Source organism: Microcaecilia unicolor, chromosome 11 (genome assembly GCF_901765095.1).
Source record: "Microcaecilia unicolor chromosome 11, aMicUni1.1, whole genome shotgun sequence".
Lineage (NCBI taxonomy): Eukaryota > Metazoa > Chordata > Amphibia > Gymnophiona > Siphonopidae > Microcaecilia > Microcaecilia unicolor.
The window spans coordinates 185,717,402-185,736,188 of record NC_044041.1 but is presented as its reverse complement, the minus strand read 5'-3'; the positions used below and the strand labels follow the sequence as shown (position 1 = coordinate 185,736,188).

Here is an 18,787-nt window from a genome sequence, read left to right as displayed (position 1 = left end):
TAAGCTCTGTTGGTACTGGATCGGCATCCTTCTTGACCCTGCCCAGTTCATGGACCTGTAAGCTTGAGTCAGGATTTTCCTCCTCAACATTACAAAGCTATAACCGCAGTGTAATATGACTGACCCTAATCACACCAGGTTTGCAAATCCTACTTTTTGTATATTACTGCACTAACAGCTTTTTGTTTTGCATGTTACAGAAGGTAGAGCCTTGGAGTACCCAAGAGAGCCCAGCTTGGTCACCTGGCACGATGCATCCAGTCTGTCCAAGGCCCCTCCGAGCAGTTCATGACTTGCATAGCCACACTCCAGGTCGAGTGGAGGAGAATGTATTCAGTCACCTCCCTTTACATTCACAGCAGCTAACAAGGACCTCATACCCAATGATTCCTATTGGGGGCATCCAGATGGTGCAGGCTAGGCCAAGCACCCATCCCAGTTTAGTACCCTCTTCAGTTGTGCCACTACAAGCAGGGTATTCCTTTGCCAGCAGCATCTTGACCGAATTCAGCCAAACTGTGGGAAAGGGAAGGGAGCAGCAGGTTGTGCCAGATGTGTTCCCAGCAGAAAAGATTTCAAAATACTCCCTCTCGGAAGAGACTAAGAGCGACAGGTTTGTCAAAGAGAAATCCAGGACTAGTGAGCTCCAGCTAAAAACAGAACAAGAGGAATACAGGGTAACCCAGTACGTGGAGGCCAGCCACCCGGAGCAGGAAGGTGGTGATAGTGCCAGTACAGAACATGAATGCTCTTCAAAGCCCTTGACGAGCAGGGAAGAGCCCTTGACAGGCAAGAAACAATGTGACAGCTTGAGCACTTCCCAAGACTTGCCCCGCACTTTTATCTCTGATTTTCCCGCACATACGTTGGACCGAAGCAGCAGCACAGGCTGCCTGTCAGAGCCCCCGTTGAGTCATTCACATTCCCATCGATTTTCTACCAGGAGGAGGAATCTTTCTGGGGAGCCTACCCACCATAGGAAACACATCCTGCACTTAGGACACCCCCAAAGGTCTGAGGGCAAGGACAAAGGAAGTACTTAACTGGCTTGTCCCCATCTTTCCTTGCCTTCTCCAGGTGTCTGGTGTCAATCAACAAAGCATTATCCACACTATTTTCCTTGTTAATATATAATTATGAATTGCCTAGTGAATGACCAAACTCGCAGGAAGAATTCCTGGTCTTCTTTGTCTCAGTATGATATTATCTTTCTGTATGCAGTTACTTGTGCCTTTTTCTAGAATTTTTGTTGCTTTGAAATGTACAAAAAAAAAATTGGTGAGGCTGTGAATATTTTTCGATGAGTGTTTTTTGGGGGCGCGTGGTGGAAGGGGACGTACAGAGGGTTCTTTAGACTGGTCTTTTCTGCCATTCTAAATTTGTACCTGGATTATATGAATCAAAAAGAAATGGGAAGACATGGACAGGAGATGCACTGAAAACTTTTTTGTATATTAAGTTTAAAAAAAAGAAAAGCAAAAAATTATCTGTATACAGAAAATATACAGATTCATATTTATTATATGCTCTATTTAATTGTCAGGAATAGCTGTGTTTTTTACTATGTGGCTGTCTCTTTTCATGCTTTAAAAACATGTATAACATGTACAAAATGGCTTTCTTTTTTTAAACTGTCAGTTTGGCTAGTGCTGATTTGATATGAGGATGCCTGATAGGTAACATAAAATTTTAGCTCCTTCTCCTTCCCCCACATCCCACCCCCTAACCTATTTAAGAAGTAATTTCTAAATGCATAGGAATCAAATCCCAGCAAAAGCACTTTTCTTTGCCCTCTCCCCCCCCCCCCCCCCCTTGAACGTTTAAAAGAAACAAAAAAGAATGTAAAGGTACAGACCTGACTTCTGGGTAGGTGCATTTTTTTTCTTGCACATTGTGCTGTTCCATGCCTTGCTTTATTCATGACCTCCTGTTTCTATTTCCTGCGGTTCAAACCACAGTATTTGTACAATTAAATAAAAAACAACAAAGCAGTGGAATCAAATGCATTTATTGGAACAATACCCGACGTGGCCACGTTTCGCCCTCAGGCTGCGTCAGGGGTATAAACTATCAAAAGTGTATGTAAATATATCATACACACTAGTAGTTCCAAAAATCTAGTTCCATTTATCTGCTACTTCCAACTGAACTGATATGACGCAGCCTGAGGGCGAAACGTGGCCACGTCGGGTATTGTTCCAATAAATGCATTTGATTCCACTGCTTTGTTGTTTTTTATCTACTGTTTTGTAAGCAGTTGTGTGCCTTTTTGTTTTTTTTGTTTTGTTTTGTACAATTAAATAACCAAAATGTGGAGGAGAAAAGAAAAAAAAACAGTTGTCAAGTGGTATAATTAGAGGTACACACCGCCAGAGGTCTCCCCCAGTTTTAGGGAGACAGTTGTGTTTACAGTAAAGCCTGGGTAGAAATCGTAGACTATTTGAGGTACAACTTTATTAACAAAAAAAAAAAAAAGAATTGCAAAACCAGTTGAAGTATTATGGATGATTCTATCCTGATTTTACTCTCATTGCTTTCTGGGAATTTGAGTTTCTCAAGAAGTGGGGAGTAGGCTCTGTCTGATCCGTTTCTGCGTTCAGGATGGTGACGTCCCAATTGCAGTCTGGCTTTCTAGAGGGAAACAAGATTACACCCACCTCTGTGGGAAGTCATTCCATTTCCCTCACACAACTGCAGAGATTCACACATAGCTCTAAGGCCAGACTTTAATTCCACTGTACTTTGATTTTGGAAGGCTAGATCAAATATATTTGACTTGTTTCCTGTACAATTATATTTTTACTTGAATGTCTACTATTTCTCTGTTGGTAATTAAATGGTGCCTCTGTGCGGTACTATAGCGCCTGCATTCATAGCAGTGTTTTCACCTTCACACGTTTGCCATCGTAGTAACATAGTAAATGTCGGCAGATAACGACCTGCACAGTCCTCCTAGTCTGCCCAGAAAGGTGGCCAGAGTTGAATCTAGGACTCAGCACAGGTTTCACTTCTTCCTGATTGAATACTGGTATACTTTCGCTCTCCCTGTCAGTTTTGGGCACAGATCATAGAAGTCAGCCCAGCACTGGTCCTACTTCCCAACCACTGGAAGCCCGCTCCAGCCTTGATATTTATCTGGGTTTTTTTGCCGTTTAGGGGACCCAGACCCTAGAAGTCTGTCTGGCATTGGTCTTACTTCCCAACCTGTTGTTTTGGGGGGGGGGGGGGGGGGGTTTTAAACAATTTATTTCTGAGTGATAGTATAAATCGGAGGTTTGTAAACCTGCTTTGGGGAGACCATCAGCCAGTCGGGTTTTTGGGATTTGCCTAATGAATATGAATGAGAGAGATTTGCATATAATGGAGGTAACAGACATGGAGGGGCATAATCGAACGAAAACGTCTATCTCCATGGGCGTTTATCTCCAAGAACGGGTCCGTGAAGGGGCGGACCGAACCGTATTTTGGGAAAAAATAGACGTCCATGTTTTATTCGACAATTTGTGAGCTGGGCGTTTTTGTTTTTCAGCGATAATGGAAAATGAAAGCGCCCAGCTCAAAAACGAATAAATCCAAGGCATTTGTTCGTGGGACGGGCCAGGAGTCATAGTGCACTGGTCCCCCTCACATGCCAGGACACCAACCGGGCACCCTAGGGGGCACTTTTACAAAAAAAAAAAAAAAAAAGGTAAAAGAGCTCCCAGGTGTATAGCACCCTTCCCTTGTGTGTTGAGCCCCCCAAATCCCCCTCAAAACCCACCACCCACAAGTCTACACCATTACTATAGCCCTAAGGGGTGAAGGGGGGCACCTACATGTGGGTACAGTGGGTTTGGGGGGCGGTATGGAGGGCTCCCATTTACCAGCACAAGTGTAACAGGTGAGGGGGATGGGCCTGGGTCTACCTGCCTGACGTCCACTGCACCCCCTAATAACTGCTCCAGTGACGTGCATACTGCTGCCAGGGAGGTGGGTATGACATTTGAGGGTGAACATAAAAAGTTGTGAAACGGCATATTTTTGTGGTGGGAGGGGGTTTGTGACCACTGGGGGAGTCAGGGGAGGTCATCCCTGACTCCCTCCAGTGGTCATCTGGTCGTTTAGGGCACTTTTTGGGGCCCTATTCGTGGAAAAACAGGGTCCAGGAAAAGTGCCCTAAATTCTTGCTAAAAACGCATATTTTTTTTCCATTATCGGCGAAAGGCGCCTATCTCTGATCGGCCGATAACCACGCCCCAGTTCTGCCTTCACCACGCCTTTGACACGCCCCCATCAACTTTGTCTGCATCCGCGACGGAGTGCAGTTGAAAACATCCAAATTCGGCTTTCGATTATACCGCTTTATTCATTTTTGTGAGATAAACGTCTATCTCCCGATTTGGGTCGCAATATAGGCGTTTTTCTTTTTCAATTATAAGCTGGATGGTGTATCTGCCTCATGCATATTCATGAAAACCCAACTGGCTGGTGGTCTCCCAGGACAGATTTAAGAACCACTACATAAATGTTCTACATAACAATCCCGAGTCCCAGAAATGTTGTGTAGAGAATCCCATATACAGTCTTTCTTTGATCATTATCCCACAAAACAGAATAACCAAGGGAAGTATATGTTTTTGCAGTGTGACGTCACAAGCCCTTATTTCCTTCACAGCATTTCTCTCCTAACGTGCATTGACCTGATTGACAGGATATTAATCACACCAGCAAAAGTTCTTAGATTTTGATTTTTTTTTTTTATTGAAAAAAAAAAACCCCAAACCTGGCAAATTACACTTATTTATATATCACACTTTGATAAGTGATTAGGTTATTTTTGTTGTGGTTCAGAGCCATAGCTTATACGAGGTTGAACCAGTGTGGATTATGACAAGAAGGAGTGTGCTGGCAAGGCATGTACCAAATGCAGGCGGATGATTAGAAAAATTAGTCATGATGATGAGAGGAATGAGGGTGGGAGTCTCATTACATATGTGTACCTGATCTTGATTTATCCTTGCCAGTCTCCTAATATAAAGGCATCAATTCAGCCTCTGCCTTCAATCCAACCGGTGAGACAATGAAAAATAGAGAATTCAAAGGGGAAAGCATTAGGCAAGCTAAAAAATCTGAAAAATATTCTGCAAGACTGTTAACTGGATTCTCCTACTTGGTGCTTTTTGAAGAAGTTCTAGCTTGCCTGCGTGTTTTTCCATACATTGTCTTTCCGGCATTCCTGAAGTCTGTAGGTGATCTAAATCTTTGAGCAAAAGAAAGGTGGTGTAAAATTCATGCAAGCATCTTGAATTGCAAGATTTTTTTTTTCCTTCTTTTTGCCTGAAACTCGGCTCTGTTTCCTAATCACCGGTTAAAGAGAGCAAAAGAAGTAGAAACCTGGTATGACATTCTCATGATATGGTTAAATCTTGCATAGTCCTTCTGACGCAGCGTACACATTTTTAAAGAAAGTTAAAAAAAAAAAAAAAAAGATTTTTTGCTAAAACATAGGTTTATCCATAGAAGTCAACTTTCCAAATAATGGGGGGACATGAAACACAAATTACCCCTGGCCTGACATAGTGAAAAGGGTAGCTGAATCCTGGTTAGCTTCAAGCATGCACTGCACTCGGAGCTGACACTTATGCCATCCATAGGGGAAAGAGCCGTTTACAAATATCAGGGATTCAGGACTACAGATTTCATCATAACATTTTCCCCCCCATTCTATCACCTTGGCGCCTAAATATAAGTGCAGTTGCAAAGGATATATATGTGGGTGGAGCATGGGCAGGTCCCACACTTATACACATGACTTATAGAATTCTGTGTTACCGATGGTTCCTAAATTTAGGTGTACAAATGCAGAGTAATGGAATCTGGATGCCCAGATTCTGTCAGGATATACTTGCTTGACGCCCTGCTTTGTAACACCTAAATTTGGGTGGCCTTTACAGAATTGCTCCCTTTGTAACTAGTGTTACTGTGATATTTTACAAGGGTTAACCCTTCTACAAGTTCAGCTTCCTTTCCACCGAGACAGTTTGGGGGTACTATGCATCATATCGTACTAAATGGTCAATTAAGCCATGTTACACCTCTGTCTTACTAATGCCATCCATCTGAAACATAGCCCCAACACCCTGGTCCTTACTAATAAAGGGCGTTAAGCTTTAGGCTTAAGGCACTATAACGCAGACTTTTAACACATAGCAAGCGCAGCACTAAAGCTGCATCAAAAGGGGCGTCCCTACTATTATTTATTGCAGGTCATGCATTAATATTTGGATTAACGCACAGTACCTTAACGTGGAAGCACTTAGCATCTACTACTACTAATCGTTTCTATAGTGCTACTTGACGTACACAGCGCTGTACACTTTGTATGCAGGTACTTTCTCTGATCCTAGGGGGCTCACAATCTATGTTTTTGTACCTGGGGCCATGGAGGGGTTAAGTGACTTTCCCAAGGTCAAAAGAAGCTGCACTGGGAATCAAACCCAGGTCACTAGGCTCAAAGCCCGCTGCACTAACCATTAGGCTACACCTCCAATGCATCTGCTCTGCATTATTAGTCAGTCAGCACACAGTAAGTGTAACGTGCTATTGGCTAATGCTTCCATGCCACGCCTCCTGACAGAAACCTTCTGTAACATACGGTTTAATGCACAGAAATAGGCAAGCTACCGCAAAACCCCTTTAATGCGGTCACGCAGCAGCCTGTTTCCGCATGTCAACTGCTTAACACCCTTTAGTAAAAGGGCCCCTATCTCGAGTTAATTTGCAAAAAAAAAAAAATCTTCACCTGTGAGTCACTGCTAAACTACCTTGAATCTGACGGTCTTTTTTTTTCTTTGTTTGTTTCAGTGCTGCTTTCATCCTCCTTAACCTGATTGGGCTTGGCAGGTTGATCCGCTCTGTTTTCTTAGCGTTTCTAGATTGATTTTTCCCTTCTTTGCGTGACGTTCACTTTAAAAGACCAAGATGGAATTAAAAACAAACCCAGCCTAAATCTGTATGTGAAGGGTAATCTAGGTGAAGGTTGAAATAATATTTTGTCAAGAAGTTTAATTTTATTTTTGAAGAAACGGAATGGGCATCCAGAACTTGATCACTGCCCTGTGACGTCTGTGTATGAGTGTGGGTAGAGGAGGGGGAGGGGTGGCAGGACTGCAGAATTTTAAATCCATGCTTAGTTGCGTTCAAGTTACATTTTGTAGAATATCACAGCCAAGTTGTTCTAGTAATTATCTTGGGACCCTTTAAGCTGCATTAAGACGCTAATGGATTCCCATCTGTCCCTCGACCTTCAAGTCTCATCTATCACAAAGAGAATTTTCTTCTCCATGCGGTCACTGAAACGTATCAAGCAGTTCGTTCCGTTTGACCTATTCCGGACTCTAATCCACTCTCTAGTATTGAGCCATTTTGACTACTGCAATGGGATTTACACTGGATGCAAAGAACACACCCTATGGAAACTCCAGACGGCGCAAAACATGGCAGCCATATTGCTCTTTGGCAAATCCCGGTTTGAGTCAGCTAGACCCTTAAGAGAGAAGCTCCACTGGCTCCCGATAAAAGAACGTATTGAATTCAAAATTTGTGCTCTAACCCACAAGATCGTCTACGGGGTTGCTCCAGTTTATATGTTCAGCCTGATTGACCTCCCCCACCCCAGAAATTCCAGAAAACCGTCACGTACTTATCTTAATCTCCACTGTCCTAACTGCAAGAATCTTAAGATACAAATTGCTCTTCGCCTCCTCTTTTTGCTTCATGAGTCCTCATTACTGGAATGCTCTGCCTTCAACGTTAAAAGAGACGGCCGACCACGTTCTGTTCAAGAAACTCCTCAAGACTTATCTATGTGAAAAAACTTAGTCTTCTGCTTCTTAATTCCCTGCTGTCCCTCATTTGTCCTCCCTGTTGTCTCCCCCCCCCCCCCCAAGATGTTCCTTACTCTCTAGTCCTCCATTGTATTAATATGTTGTTCCTTCCGTACATGATGTTAGCCGCATAGAGCCTGCTATGTTGGGAATATGTGGGATACAAATGTTATATATAAATAAATGTGCTGCTAACGTGGCGAAAATGGCGTAACGCAGAACTTGCTGAAGTGTTTCACATTAGGTTTTTTGGGGGTTTTTTTGGAGGGGACACGGGGCAGAGGATGGGTGTAGATGCAGTAATCAACTAGCACACTGACATTACTGCTACACTAACTGGTTAGCAACGTCCATAACGAGGGAGCCTTCAGCTCCTCTTAAGGAGGCGGTAAATGCTCCCATGGTAATGTTTTTTTTAATGGCCACGCACTGAATAAAACAAAACCAGGAAATGTGCTAATACAATCAGAACTTTAAACATATTAATATATAAAGAAGAGTGCCCTCAGAGATTTAGACACCCACGAGGTAGTCCGTCAAGTTCGGGTGAAACATAGCACTTCCTTCATTGGGTCGCTCACTCTTGTGGGATTGTGCAATAACGTGCGATTGTGCACCCTGAACATTGATCGAGCAAATGCACTACAATTATAACCATATTAGCCAGCTTTCATAACAAAGAAGATACAGTTCAAAAAAACTTTAAGAACTTGTCACTTACCTTATGAGCCCTGCATCGGTACGACCTGACACTAAGGGCTCCATTGATGGAATCGCTCCATGATCGTGAAGAAAAACTGCTCTCCCCTAAAACATAATAATGGCCACGCACTAATGCTAACTGCTTGCGGACAATTACAACTTAGTGGACAATATGCCCTGATTTCTTGGTTATTTCCATTGTTCCATATTATACCCATAAGAACCATTCTGACCCCTGAGGCAGGCGTTTGTACGCCGTAACACGGCCCATGTCGGGTCATTTTCAAATTAAAGGACGACCATTATCTCTATCCTGAAGGCCCAGTGTACACCGAAACACGGCCCCTGTCGGGTCATTTTCAAATTAAAGGACGACCATTATCTCTATTCTGATGGCCCAGTGTACGCAAAACACGGCCCATATCGGGTCATTTTCAGATTAAAGGACAACCATTATTTCTATCCTGAAGGCCTAGTATTGCTTTTTTCTGTTTCTTTTAACATTAGCATGCAGCCATATTTTCAACAAATAGGAAAAAGCCCTTTTTGATAGCCACACTAAAAATGGACTTAGTGCGCAAGAAAGTCCCATGTAAGGACATGCTAAGACTATTTCTTAGCACAGCTTAGTAAAAGGGCTTCATAGCCTAGTGGTTAGTGCAGCTGTCTTTGATCCTGGGGAACAGGGTTCAATTCCCACTGCAGCTCCTTGTGACTGTGGGCAAGTCACTTAACCCTCCATTGCCCAGGTATAAAATAAGTACCTGTATATATGTAAACCGCTTTGAATGTAGTTGCAAAATACCACAGAAAGGTGGTATATCAAGTCCCATTTCCCCCTTTCCCTTTAGAGATCATGCCAGTCATTATTCAGCAATAACAAGAGAAGGAAGGGTGAAACCAAAGGTAAAGGGTCAGAGCTAATTCCATGGATGGTGAATAATTGGACTTATTGAGCCTTGTGGTACTTGTCTCATTGTTATATTGCATTTCCATAAATGAGTGTTAGAGGAAGTCGATCCATGCCTTGGGCGCATACTGAGAAACTGGAGCTTATTTGTCGCTTTGAGACTGAACTGCTGTCTGTGTTTCTTTGCGATGTCTTTTAGAAAAATGTAGGACCAGGAAGGTTGACAACATACGTACGTTTACTGGAGGGTGAGTTACTGCCTGTGTTAGTGACGTGCATTGATTGTGGACTTTTTTTTTTTCTTTTGCAGTATTTCAGGGCTGAATTACAGTTCTGGAACATTTGTTGCAGGCAGAAATTGTTTTCTACGGTAACAGTGATTTTCTTTTAAAACTTGTGTCGGAGAACATTGTGCTCTAGGTAATGTAGTATTTAGACCGGATATATTCCATCACATTCGACCTTTTTCTGGTTCTTCTCCATTGTTTGACTTTAACAGGTCTTTATACCCAAATTGGTGGCATTAGCACATAAAAAGTCTAATTTATTTTTAGTAAGCTCTGTAGTGTATATTCTTTTCCTCTTTTTAGGCCTGTTACTAAGGGCTAGGCCTAAGGCCTGTACTGTCAGCTTGGTTCTCACAAGATGGCCTAACAACTTATCTTTGCAACATACAGTGCTTTTCTCAGGAGCTGGGAGCTGAGATCATGCCTTTCATATAAGGTAACCTTGGCAGTTTTTTCTAACAGGCTGAGGACACAGTGTGAGGGCTAAGGGAGATAGACAGAGAGAGGACACAAGGGTATATGCTGAGACAGACTGAAGTCCATCAAGCCCAACACCCTTTCTCCAACAATGGCCAATCCAGGTCGCAAGTAACTGGCAGACCCCCAAAAGTATTTCTCATAGTTAATTTGTCAGGGATGAACAATAGCTCTGCTAAGTCTTCCTGGCTAATACTATTTTTATGGATGTTTTCTACAAGAACTTGTCCGGTTCTCTTTGAATCCTGCAAAGGAGAGAAACTGTGAAACCAAGCGAGGAAGTTATCAGAAGCAGGGGATAAAGTGAACATCCAGGGAACTAAACAGTGTCCCCCGCCCTTCCTCATCCCTTCTCCTGTGGGCGCCCGGTACTGTTGACGCCCCAGCTGTCGGGGGGCCGCCTGACTTCTGCTCGCCTCTGCTTCCCGGACTGGTTTGAGCCCTCTTCATTATGGCCCTCGTCCAGTACCGCCTCCTTTACAACGGTACGGTCTTACAGCTGATGAGCTCTTTCCTCCTGATAAGCTTCTTGGACGCTCTTGTCTAAAGACTGCCTTCTGCACTGCCCTGCCTCCGCCTGTTTTGCCTGCTGGACAACCTGGAGAGTGGTCCCTGGCCCTGATGGGAATATCTTCATCGATATCTTCTGTGATTCGGCGAGTCAAGATCCGATTTTGTCCTAGTTCCCTTTCTTCTCTCTTTCTGTTCTTTTCCCTACTTGCTGCTTATCTGCTTCATTTTGCACCTATTCTCCCTTCCCTTTAACTGTCATTGTAATTCTTTTCTTTAGTTCATTGTAAGCCGCTTTGGGGCTGCGTTCCGTGGCAAAAAGCGGGGTATAAATGATCTAAATAAATAAATAAATCCCACTATATTGGTCACCTTGACCACATTGGGGAGGTAGTAGTACATAGTATATATTAAAAAAAAAAAAAAGCTTTTCAGATTTTATCCTCTGTCTTTATAACTTCTGCGCTTCTTGTTTTACTAGTTCCGTCCTTTTTGATTGGTCTCTGTAGGGATCTTTCATATACCTGGTGTTTGTACTTTCACTGATGTCATTTTTCTGTAAGTTCTACATCTTTCTGGTCTCGTCCCAAACATAAAGGTTTTATTGGCTTAAAATATGCCCTCACGTTGTATAAGAACATAAGTGTTGCTATACTGGGACAGACCAAACGTCCATCAAGTCCCAGTATCCTGTTTCCAAAAGTGGCCAATCCAGATCTCGAGTGCCAGGCAATATGTCAAAAGAGTAAATGCTTATTTCTAGGATAAGCAGCAGAAAATCATTGGTTTTTCCCATCTTAATAATTGCTTATGGACTTTTCTTTTAGGAAATTAGCCAAACCTTTTTTAAACCTTGCTAAGCTAACTGCTTTTACCACATTCTCTGGCAATGACGTTCAGAGTTTAATTACACACTGAGTGACGAAATATTTTTCTGTTTTGTTTTAAATTTAGTAATATTTGGCTTCGTTGTGTGCCCCCTAGTCCTACTTTTTTTGGATACAGTGAACTAAAGGATGAGAAACAGGAAATGTGAGAAAACACTTTCTTTATTGATAAGGGTGGTGTGTACTTGGAACAGACTTTGCAGTAAAGGTGGTAGATCCAAAACATTGACAGAATTCAATGTACTTGTAGGGGTAGGCACATAGAAACCTTTAACTGGAGGATACCGAGGAAGGTGGGGCAACATGCAGAGACTCATTGCAGGGCCTTATTTGCATCAGTAAGTAAGGGCTGGAAAGCAGGGCCATGTGCGGGGAAAACACAACTGTTTAACGATAGGGGTGTCCCTGCTTAGTCGAAGAGCAAGGGGGTGAAAACAAACACATACAGCCCGATATTCAGCCGGTGGCAGTTGGCAGTTTGCTGCCGGCGTTATACCCAGACATTCAGTGTCTGGTCATGCCTGGGCTCTGGCGTTAATTTTTTTACAAATTTATACCCCACATAGCACTAACCCCCGGATTCTATATATCGCGCCTAGCATTCCGTGCAGAAATCCAAGCATATTTTATAACAACACATGTTACTTAATGGGCTTAACAAGCTAATCGGCATTGATAACAGCACTTAACAAGCAATAATGAGCACTAATTTGCAATAATTAGAATTTACGCACACAACTCCTTAAGTGTATTCTGTAATGCACCTAAATTCTAATGTGGGTAGCCAAAAAGAGACGTGGTTATGGGCAGGAAAATGGGCACGCCAAAATTTATAGGCGCTGTTATAGAATATGCCTCTCTGCGCCTAAGTCTGTGTGCCGGTATTTATGCCACATTTTCCTTTGTGTACATAAGTATTGCCATACTGGGAAAGACCAAAGGTCCATCGAGCCCAGCATCCTGTTTCCAACAGTGGCCAATCCAGGTCACAAATACCTGGCAAGATCCCGAAAAAAGTTCAATGCGTTTTATGCTGCTTATCCCAGAAATAAGCAGTGGATTTTCCCCAAGTCCAATTTAATAATGGTCTATGGACTTTTCCTTTAGGAAGCTGGCCAGACCTTTTTTTAAACCCTGCTAAGCTAACCGCCTTTACCACATTCTCTGGCAACGAATTCCAGAGTTTAATGACACGTTGAATAAAAAAAAAAATTCTCCAATTCGTATTAAATTGATTACTTTTTAGCTTCATCACATGCTCCCTAGTCCTAGTATTTTTAGAAAGAGTTCTGTGATGTAAGCTTTACTTCTCTTTATGTAGATGCCTAAGACTTCCTGATTTCCAAACTCTACAACTTTTCCTTCTGTCAACTTTAATTATGCTTATAATTGTAAACTGGTTTATCCCATTTCACCTTTCGTATTCAGTTCTTCCTAACATCCCCCAGCTGTGTGTGTATGTGTTTCTGTTGTGTGTGCTGTACTCCTAATGGCCATGTTATAGTGCTGGCATACATTGGTTTTTCCTCTTTGCTCTGAAAATTCAACCTTGGTATCATAATTGGCTTTGGCCTGTCATCTTCAAGAGGTTTATAGAGGAGACTGATGCATTTTATCTTGACCTTTCCTCTTGTAGAAAATAATTCTACTACAGCTGGAATCCCTTTTTCTGCCAAACTCCCCAAAGTCTGAGCCCTCCATGCCCTCTGGTGAATCACTAAAGCATTTTATTATTCTGGTGTCCTTTGCTGTCCAAATTTTCTGCCTTGAATTGTTGCTTTTTTGCTGCTCTATGCCCCTTCTCTTCCTAGGCTGCCTAATGATTCTTACATCATCTTTCGGATGTGCAGGCCTCTCCTCACCTTCTGTAAATCTTGAAACTTTTGAAGCGTCCATCTGTGTGCTGATCATCTCAGTGACCTTAAGTGGTATATCTGATTTCCTAAGGTGCTGATCTAATAGAAATACTCATCTCACCTTAAATTTACAATTGTACCTCCCGCTGGTATTCATGATTACATCAAATTTCAAATGAACATGGGCTGACCTGATGATTCTGTGGCAGTGCTGCATGCTACCCTTGAAGAGATCGGGTTTTGATGCCCAAGCCCAGTATCTGCTCCTGCCTCCTCAGACCAACCAGGGAAATCTAGGCACCAGAGTCCAGGTCAACAGGGAGGGTCGCTGCCATGGATAGCATAGGCCGGGGTACAAAAGTTCCATCCTCAAGGACTACAAATGGGTCAGGTGTTCTGGATATCCCTAATGAGAGAGATTTGCATTCAATGGAGGTAGTACAAATGCAGATTTCTTCCATGCATATTCATTAGGGATATCCTGAATATCCAACCCATTTGTAGCCCCACAGGACTGACCTTGTGCACCCCTAGAATGAAAGAGGGGAAACTTAACATGGAAAACACCCTGGTAATTGCAGATGAAAAGCTTATGGCACCGTAGCCCAGTAGAGGCTAGTCCCTCCTGAACTGGAGGCCTAGAACTGCAGGAGAAAACTGGCAAGTAAAAAAAAAAAAAAAAATTGCCCAGGAAATGTCTTGCTACTTAAAAAAAATATATATAGTAATATTGTTAAGCAACTGGGCAATCTTCTACTACAGTGTTCCTGGGGGAAAGGTAAAGGAAATACACTTAGGTACCCTGTATTATTAGGGGGTCCTTATACTAACTAAAGTGTGCAGTCCATGAATATACAATAAGCTGTGCGTCATCCATTAGAGCACCTTAGTAAAAGGATCCATTGGAATGTTAAGACAATGCAACACAAGCTGCAGCATTGACACAGTGACATACAATGGAGAACAGAACTTTCCACCGTCAACCTAATTATTAGTTCACACTTGTTAATGCGCCTATATAGTACCATAAAGAAAACTTGATTTAAGGGTCCTTTTGCTAACATGCACTAAAATCTGGGCTCAACGCATTGTAATGCAGGATTTTACCACATGCTAAGCCCAGATGTAACACTGCTCCGTTTTGGGGGTATTCCTTCTGGTTTTTTTATTGCAGGTTGTGCATTAATATAAACATTAGCGCGCGGTACCTTCAAGACGTTAACCTGTAGTAGGCACTAAGTGCTTGTGCATTAACTCGGCTTTATTTAATGCTACCGCACCCGTTTTCTGCCCACGCCACAACCCCTCGGAGGAAAATTCAGAAAAATGCAGTAACGTATAGCCTAACAGTGTGATAACAAGTAAACTGCCACACAGCCCCTCGACACATTTGTGTGGTAGCCTGTTATCATGCATTAACCCGCACATTAAGGACCAAATTCTGTATATGGTGCCTAAAAAAATCGGTACCAAAAAAAAAACCCACACTTGGTCTAGTCTATAAACTTCACCTAAAGTTAGGTGCAGTTTATAGAATATGCAGAATGCCGGTTCCTGTGACTAAATTTAGTCGTAACCATTTACCCCAAATAAAGCCTCGTGTAAAAGCACACGACTAATTTAGGTGCAGATCGGGTATATTCTATAACTGCACATAAATTTTAGGAATGTCCGTGCCCCCTTTTGAGATCCACACAATACAATTTACACGCATTGCCTTATAGAATATGCTTAGCGGGCTATGCGCATAAATCCTAATTAGTGCCAATTAGCACCGATAATTGCTTAACATTCAGTTATTGGCACTGATTGGCTTGTTACTTAATTAAGGTCCCACGCACAAACTGGCTACATGTCTGATTTGCGCTTGGATCTCTAGTCACCATATATAGAATTTGGGAGTAAGTACTTAACGCCCTTTACTAAAAGAGCCCCTTAATAAGGACGAGTTAAGTATCTGAGACATGAAATTTGGTCTGGCCATGCCGGTTTGTTCATACCAGTACTTTTGCTTTTAAGGTGCATCTCATTTTGTTTTGAGCCAGGTAAAAGGAACAGCAACAGTATCAAATTATTTAAAAAAAAAAAAAACAAAGCAAAAAAATATATATATATATTTTACAACAGGAAAAAATCCATTACTTATGACTTAAGCAAAGTTGCATTAAAATATGTTGGCACTTATGATCACTTTAGTAAAATGTAATGTATATATTTAAAAAAAATGTGTATGTAAAATTTAATATACGTGGTCTCATGTAAGATAATTATTCACCTTTTTTCTAAAAGGTGTATGTATTCTGTAAGTGAACATATTAGTATGTAGAGGATTTGTTCTTAAAATGGCAATACATTCCAAAAAGGTACTGTAAAAAAGAAATTGTACATATGGTGTATGATGTAATTTGGTAGATTTGCCTGTAATTATATTTAAACTGCTGTTTCTTACCATGTGCATCTTGCAATGCCTGCCTCGTATGATATACCAGTGCAACAAGCAATGCAGGTGACAAGCACAGTTCTGATGTATAAAGGATTTTAAAAAAGTTATTAATAGAACATGCTCAGTATTTGATGTGTGTGATCCTTATTGTAAATGCCATACGTACTGTGAATGAGAAGTTTTTACGAGTATATTATTACCTTTCCTACAGCTTTGACTGGTACTCAGTCTAAATATTTCTTAAAAAAAAAAAAAACAAATATAGCACGTTGGAATAAATTTTACAGTCCCAACATACACTGGTTTTTTGTAGTTTTTTGTTTGTTTGTTTTGTTTTCCTTTCTCTGCTTTGTCAGCTATTCCAGTGCAAGTTTGTCAGATGTCGATTGGGATTTGAGCTAGCCCATAGTGTTCCTGCATTAATAAAAGCCAGGTTGGTGAAGGTAAGATACGTTAGGGTAAATCCTGTGTGTCTGCCCTTATGAATTTGGGTCAGACTTTTCTCCTTTTTTACTCCTTTTACATGCTGCTTGAACTAATTAGCCCATGGGTTTCAAAAATATGGATTGTGGCCACAAAACATGCATCGGTGAATTAGGGTTACAAAAAGCATAACCATTCATTGACTACGCCTCTGTCTGACATGTAGGCCTTGTTCCCCTTTCCTTCAGTTGTCCACCCCAACCTACAGCCAGAAGCAGCAGTCAGCATGGGGTCTGTGAGCCTAGGTATGTTCACAGGCCCCACCACCTCCTCCTGCATGAATTTCCTATTGGAACATAATCCTATGCAGAGGGCTGAGGCTTGTGCGCAAACATGGAGGCCTTGCATGTAGGGTTACCATATGTCCAGATTTACCCGGACATGTCCTGTTTGTGAGGGCATGTCCGGGCAACCAGGCGGGTTTTGCCAATCTGCCCTGGCGGATGGCCCGCCCGCCCACAAGCCTGCCCGTCTGTCCAGAAATCCGGACAAACGGGCAGATTGCTAGCCTCCTCTCCCTTACTTACTAGTGCCCAGGTGGTCTAGTGACCTCTTCCGCCTTCAGGGCAGGAAAGAGCCCCCTCTTTCCTGCCCGGAGCGCTGTCCTGCATGTATCCTTCCTGTTGGTGATCCTCTACGCCGATTCAAAATGGCCGCCGAGAGTTGAAGTGACCTTGCGATACTTCAACTCTCGGTGGCCATTTTGAATCGGCGCCGAGATCACCAGGAAGGATGCATGCAGGGCAGCGCTCCGGGCAGGAAAGAGGGAGCTCTTTCCTGCCCCGAAGAGGTCACTAGACCACCAGGGCACAAGTAAGGTAAAGGAGGGGGGGCGACGGGGAATGTGACAGGGGGGAGGGGGGAATGTGACGGGGCGGAGAGAAGGTGTGACGGGTGGAGCGAGGGTGTGAAGGGGCGGGGCATGTGTCCTTTTTGGGGGGACAAAATATGGTAACCCTACTTGCATGGCTGCCTCCTTTGTGAAGGAGGAGAAAAGAGAGTGTGGAATTCTGTTTTGGTTGTGTGACTTTAAGTGCTAAAAAGGGATTTGACCGGCTAAAGGTTCAGGACGTGTACTGGCTTAGTCCGTACTGTGTAGGAGCAACCGTAGGAAGACAGGAAGATGTAAGCAAAAACCCCTAGACCATGATTTCCAAACCTGTCCTGAGCACCCCACAATAGTTTGTTTTCAGCATGGGGGAGAACCCCACCCAATGTTTGTGGATGCTACTGCCAAGTTGGTCCCCATTGCCAATATAACTTCCTTACACTTTTCCTGTCTTACCCCTCCCCCCCCCCCCCCCCCCCCCAAAAAAAAAAGGAAACATGCAAACTGCACTGATGCCTGCTGCCAGTCAGGTTTTCAAAATGTCCACTATAAATACGCATGAATTAAATTTGTGTACGTTGAGTCTCCAGCATATGCAGATTTTCATGCATATTCATTGAGAATTTCTTGAAAACCAGCTGACCCCAGAGGTGGTTGGTATGTGAACAAACACTTCTTCAGACGGCAAAGATTGCTTGATCATAAACTATAAAATGAAACAACTAATAAAATTTATAACTGACATAGCTGTGAAACATCATATCGGAATAAAACTGTTAGTACTTTTAGACAATTTTTTTTAAAAAGAGATAGCTCCTTAGCAAGCATGCAACCGAGGGAAAAAAAAAATAATATATGTATGTTGCACCATCTGTGATAACTTCAGTATTTAAGGGGCCATTGTACTAAGCTGCATTAAGCGCTACTTCACGCTTAAAGGAGCTTAAAATGGCATTCTGTGGGACTGGAGGGGCAGAGAATGGGCTTTCAGGTGTCTAATCAATGCAGCTCTATTACCATGTGCTAACTGAAGGAAATGCTTCTTTGCAGGAAGGGTGGTGGATGCGTGGAACGACCTTCCGGTGGAGAGAGTGGAAACAACAACTCTGTCTGAATTCAAGAAAGCATGGGACAGGCATGTGGGATCTCTTTGGGGGGAGAAAGAGAGAGTTCGCAAACGAACCTTTTCTGGAGAGGGGAAGGTGGTAGAACTAGAGGACATGAATTGAGGTTGAAGGGGGGCAGACTCAAGAGTATTTTTTCACAGAGAGGGTGGTGGATACGTGGAATGCCCTCCCGCGGGAGGTGGTGGAGATGAAAACGGTAATGGAATTCCATCATGCATGGGATAAACTCAAAGGAATCCTGTTTAGAAGGAATGGATGTACGGAATGTTAGCGGAGATTGGGTGGCGACGCTGGTAATTGGGAAGCGAAACCGGTGCTGGGCAGACTTCTATGGTCTACGCCTTGATCATGACTGAATAGATAGGGATGGGCTTGAGTGTAAATTTTAAGGGGCCTTGACATTAGCTTCAG

General features: G+C 42.7%; 1 protein-coding gene across 1 annotated transcript in view; it reads left to right on the top strand.

The window, feature by feature from the left end:
- LOC115480909 (transcription factor HIVEP3-like) overlaps positions 1-1,935 on the top strand; it is a 95,086-nt gene extending 93,151 nt beyond the window's left edge. The window contains 1 exon segment of the mRNA XM_030219899.1: positions 201-1,935. Within this exon segment, the coding sequence (XP_030075759.1) occupies positions 201-1,043 (843 nt within the window). The 3' untranslated portion in view covers positions 1,044-1,935.
- The last annotated feature ends 16,852 nt before the right edge of the window (positions 1,936-18,787 follow it).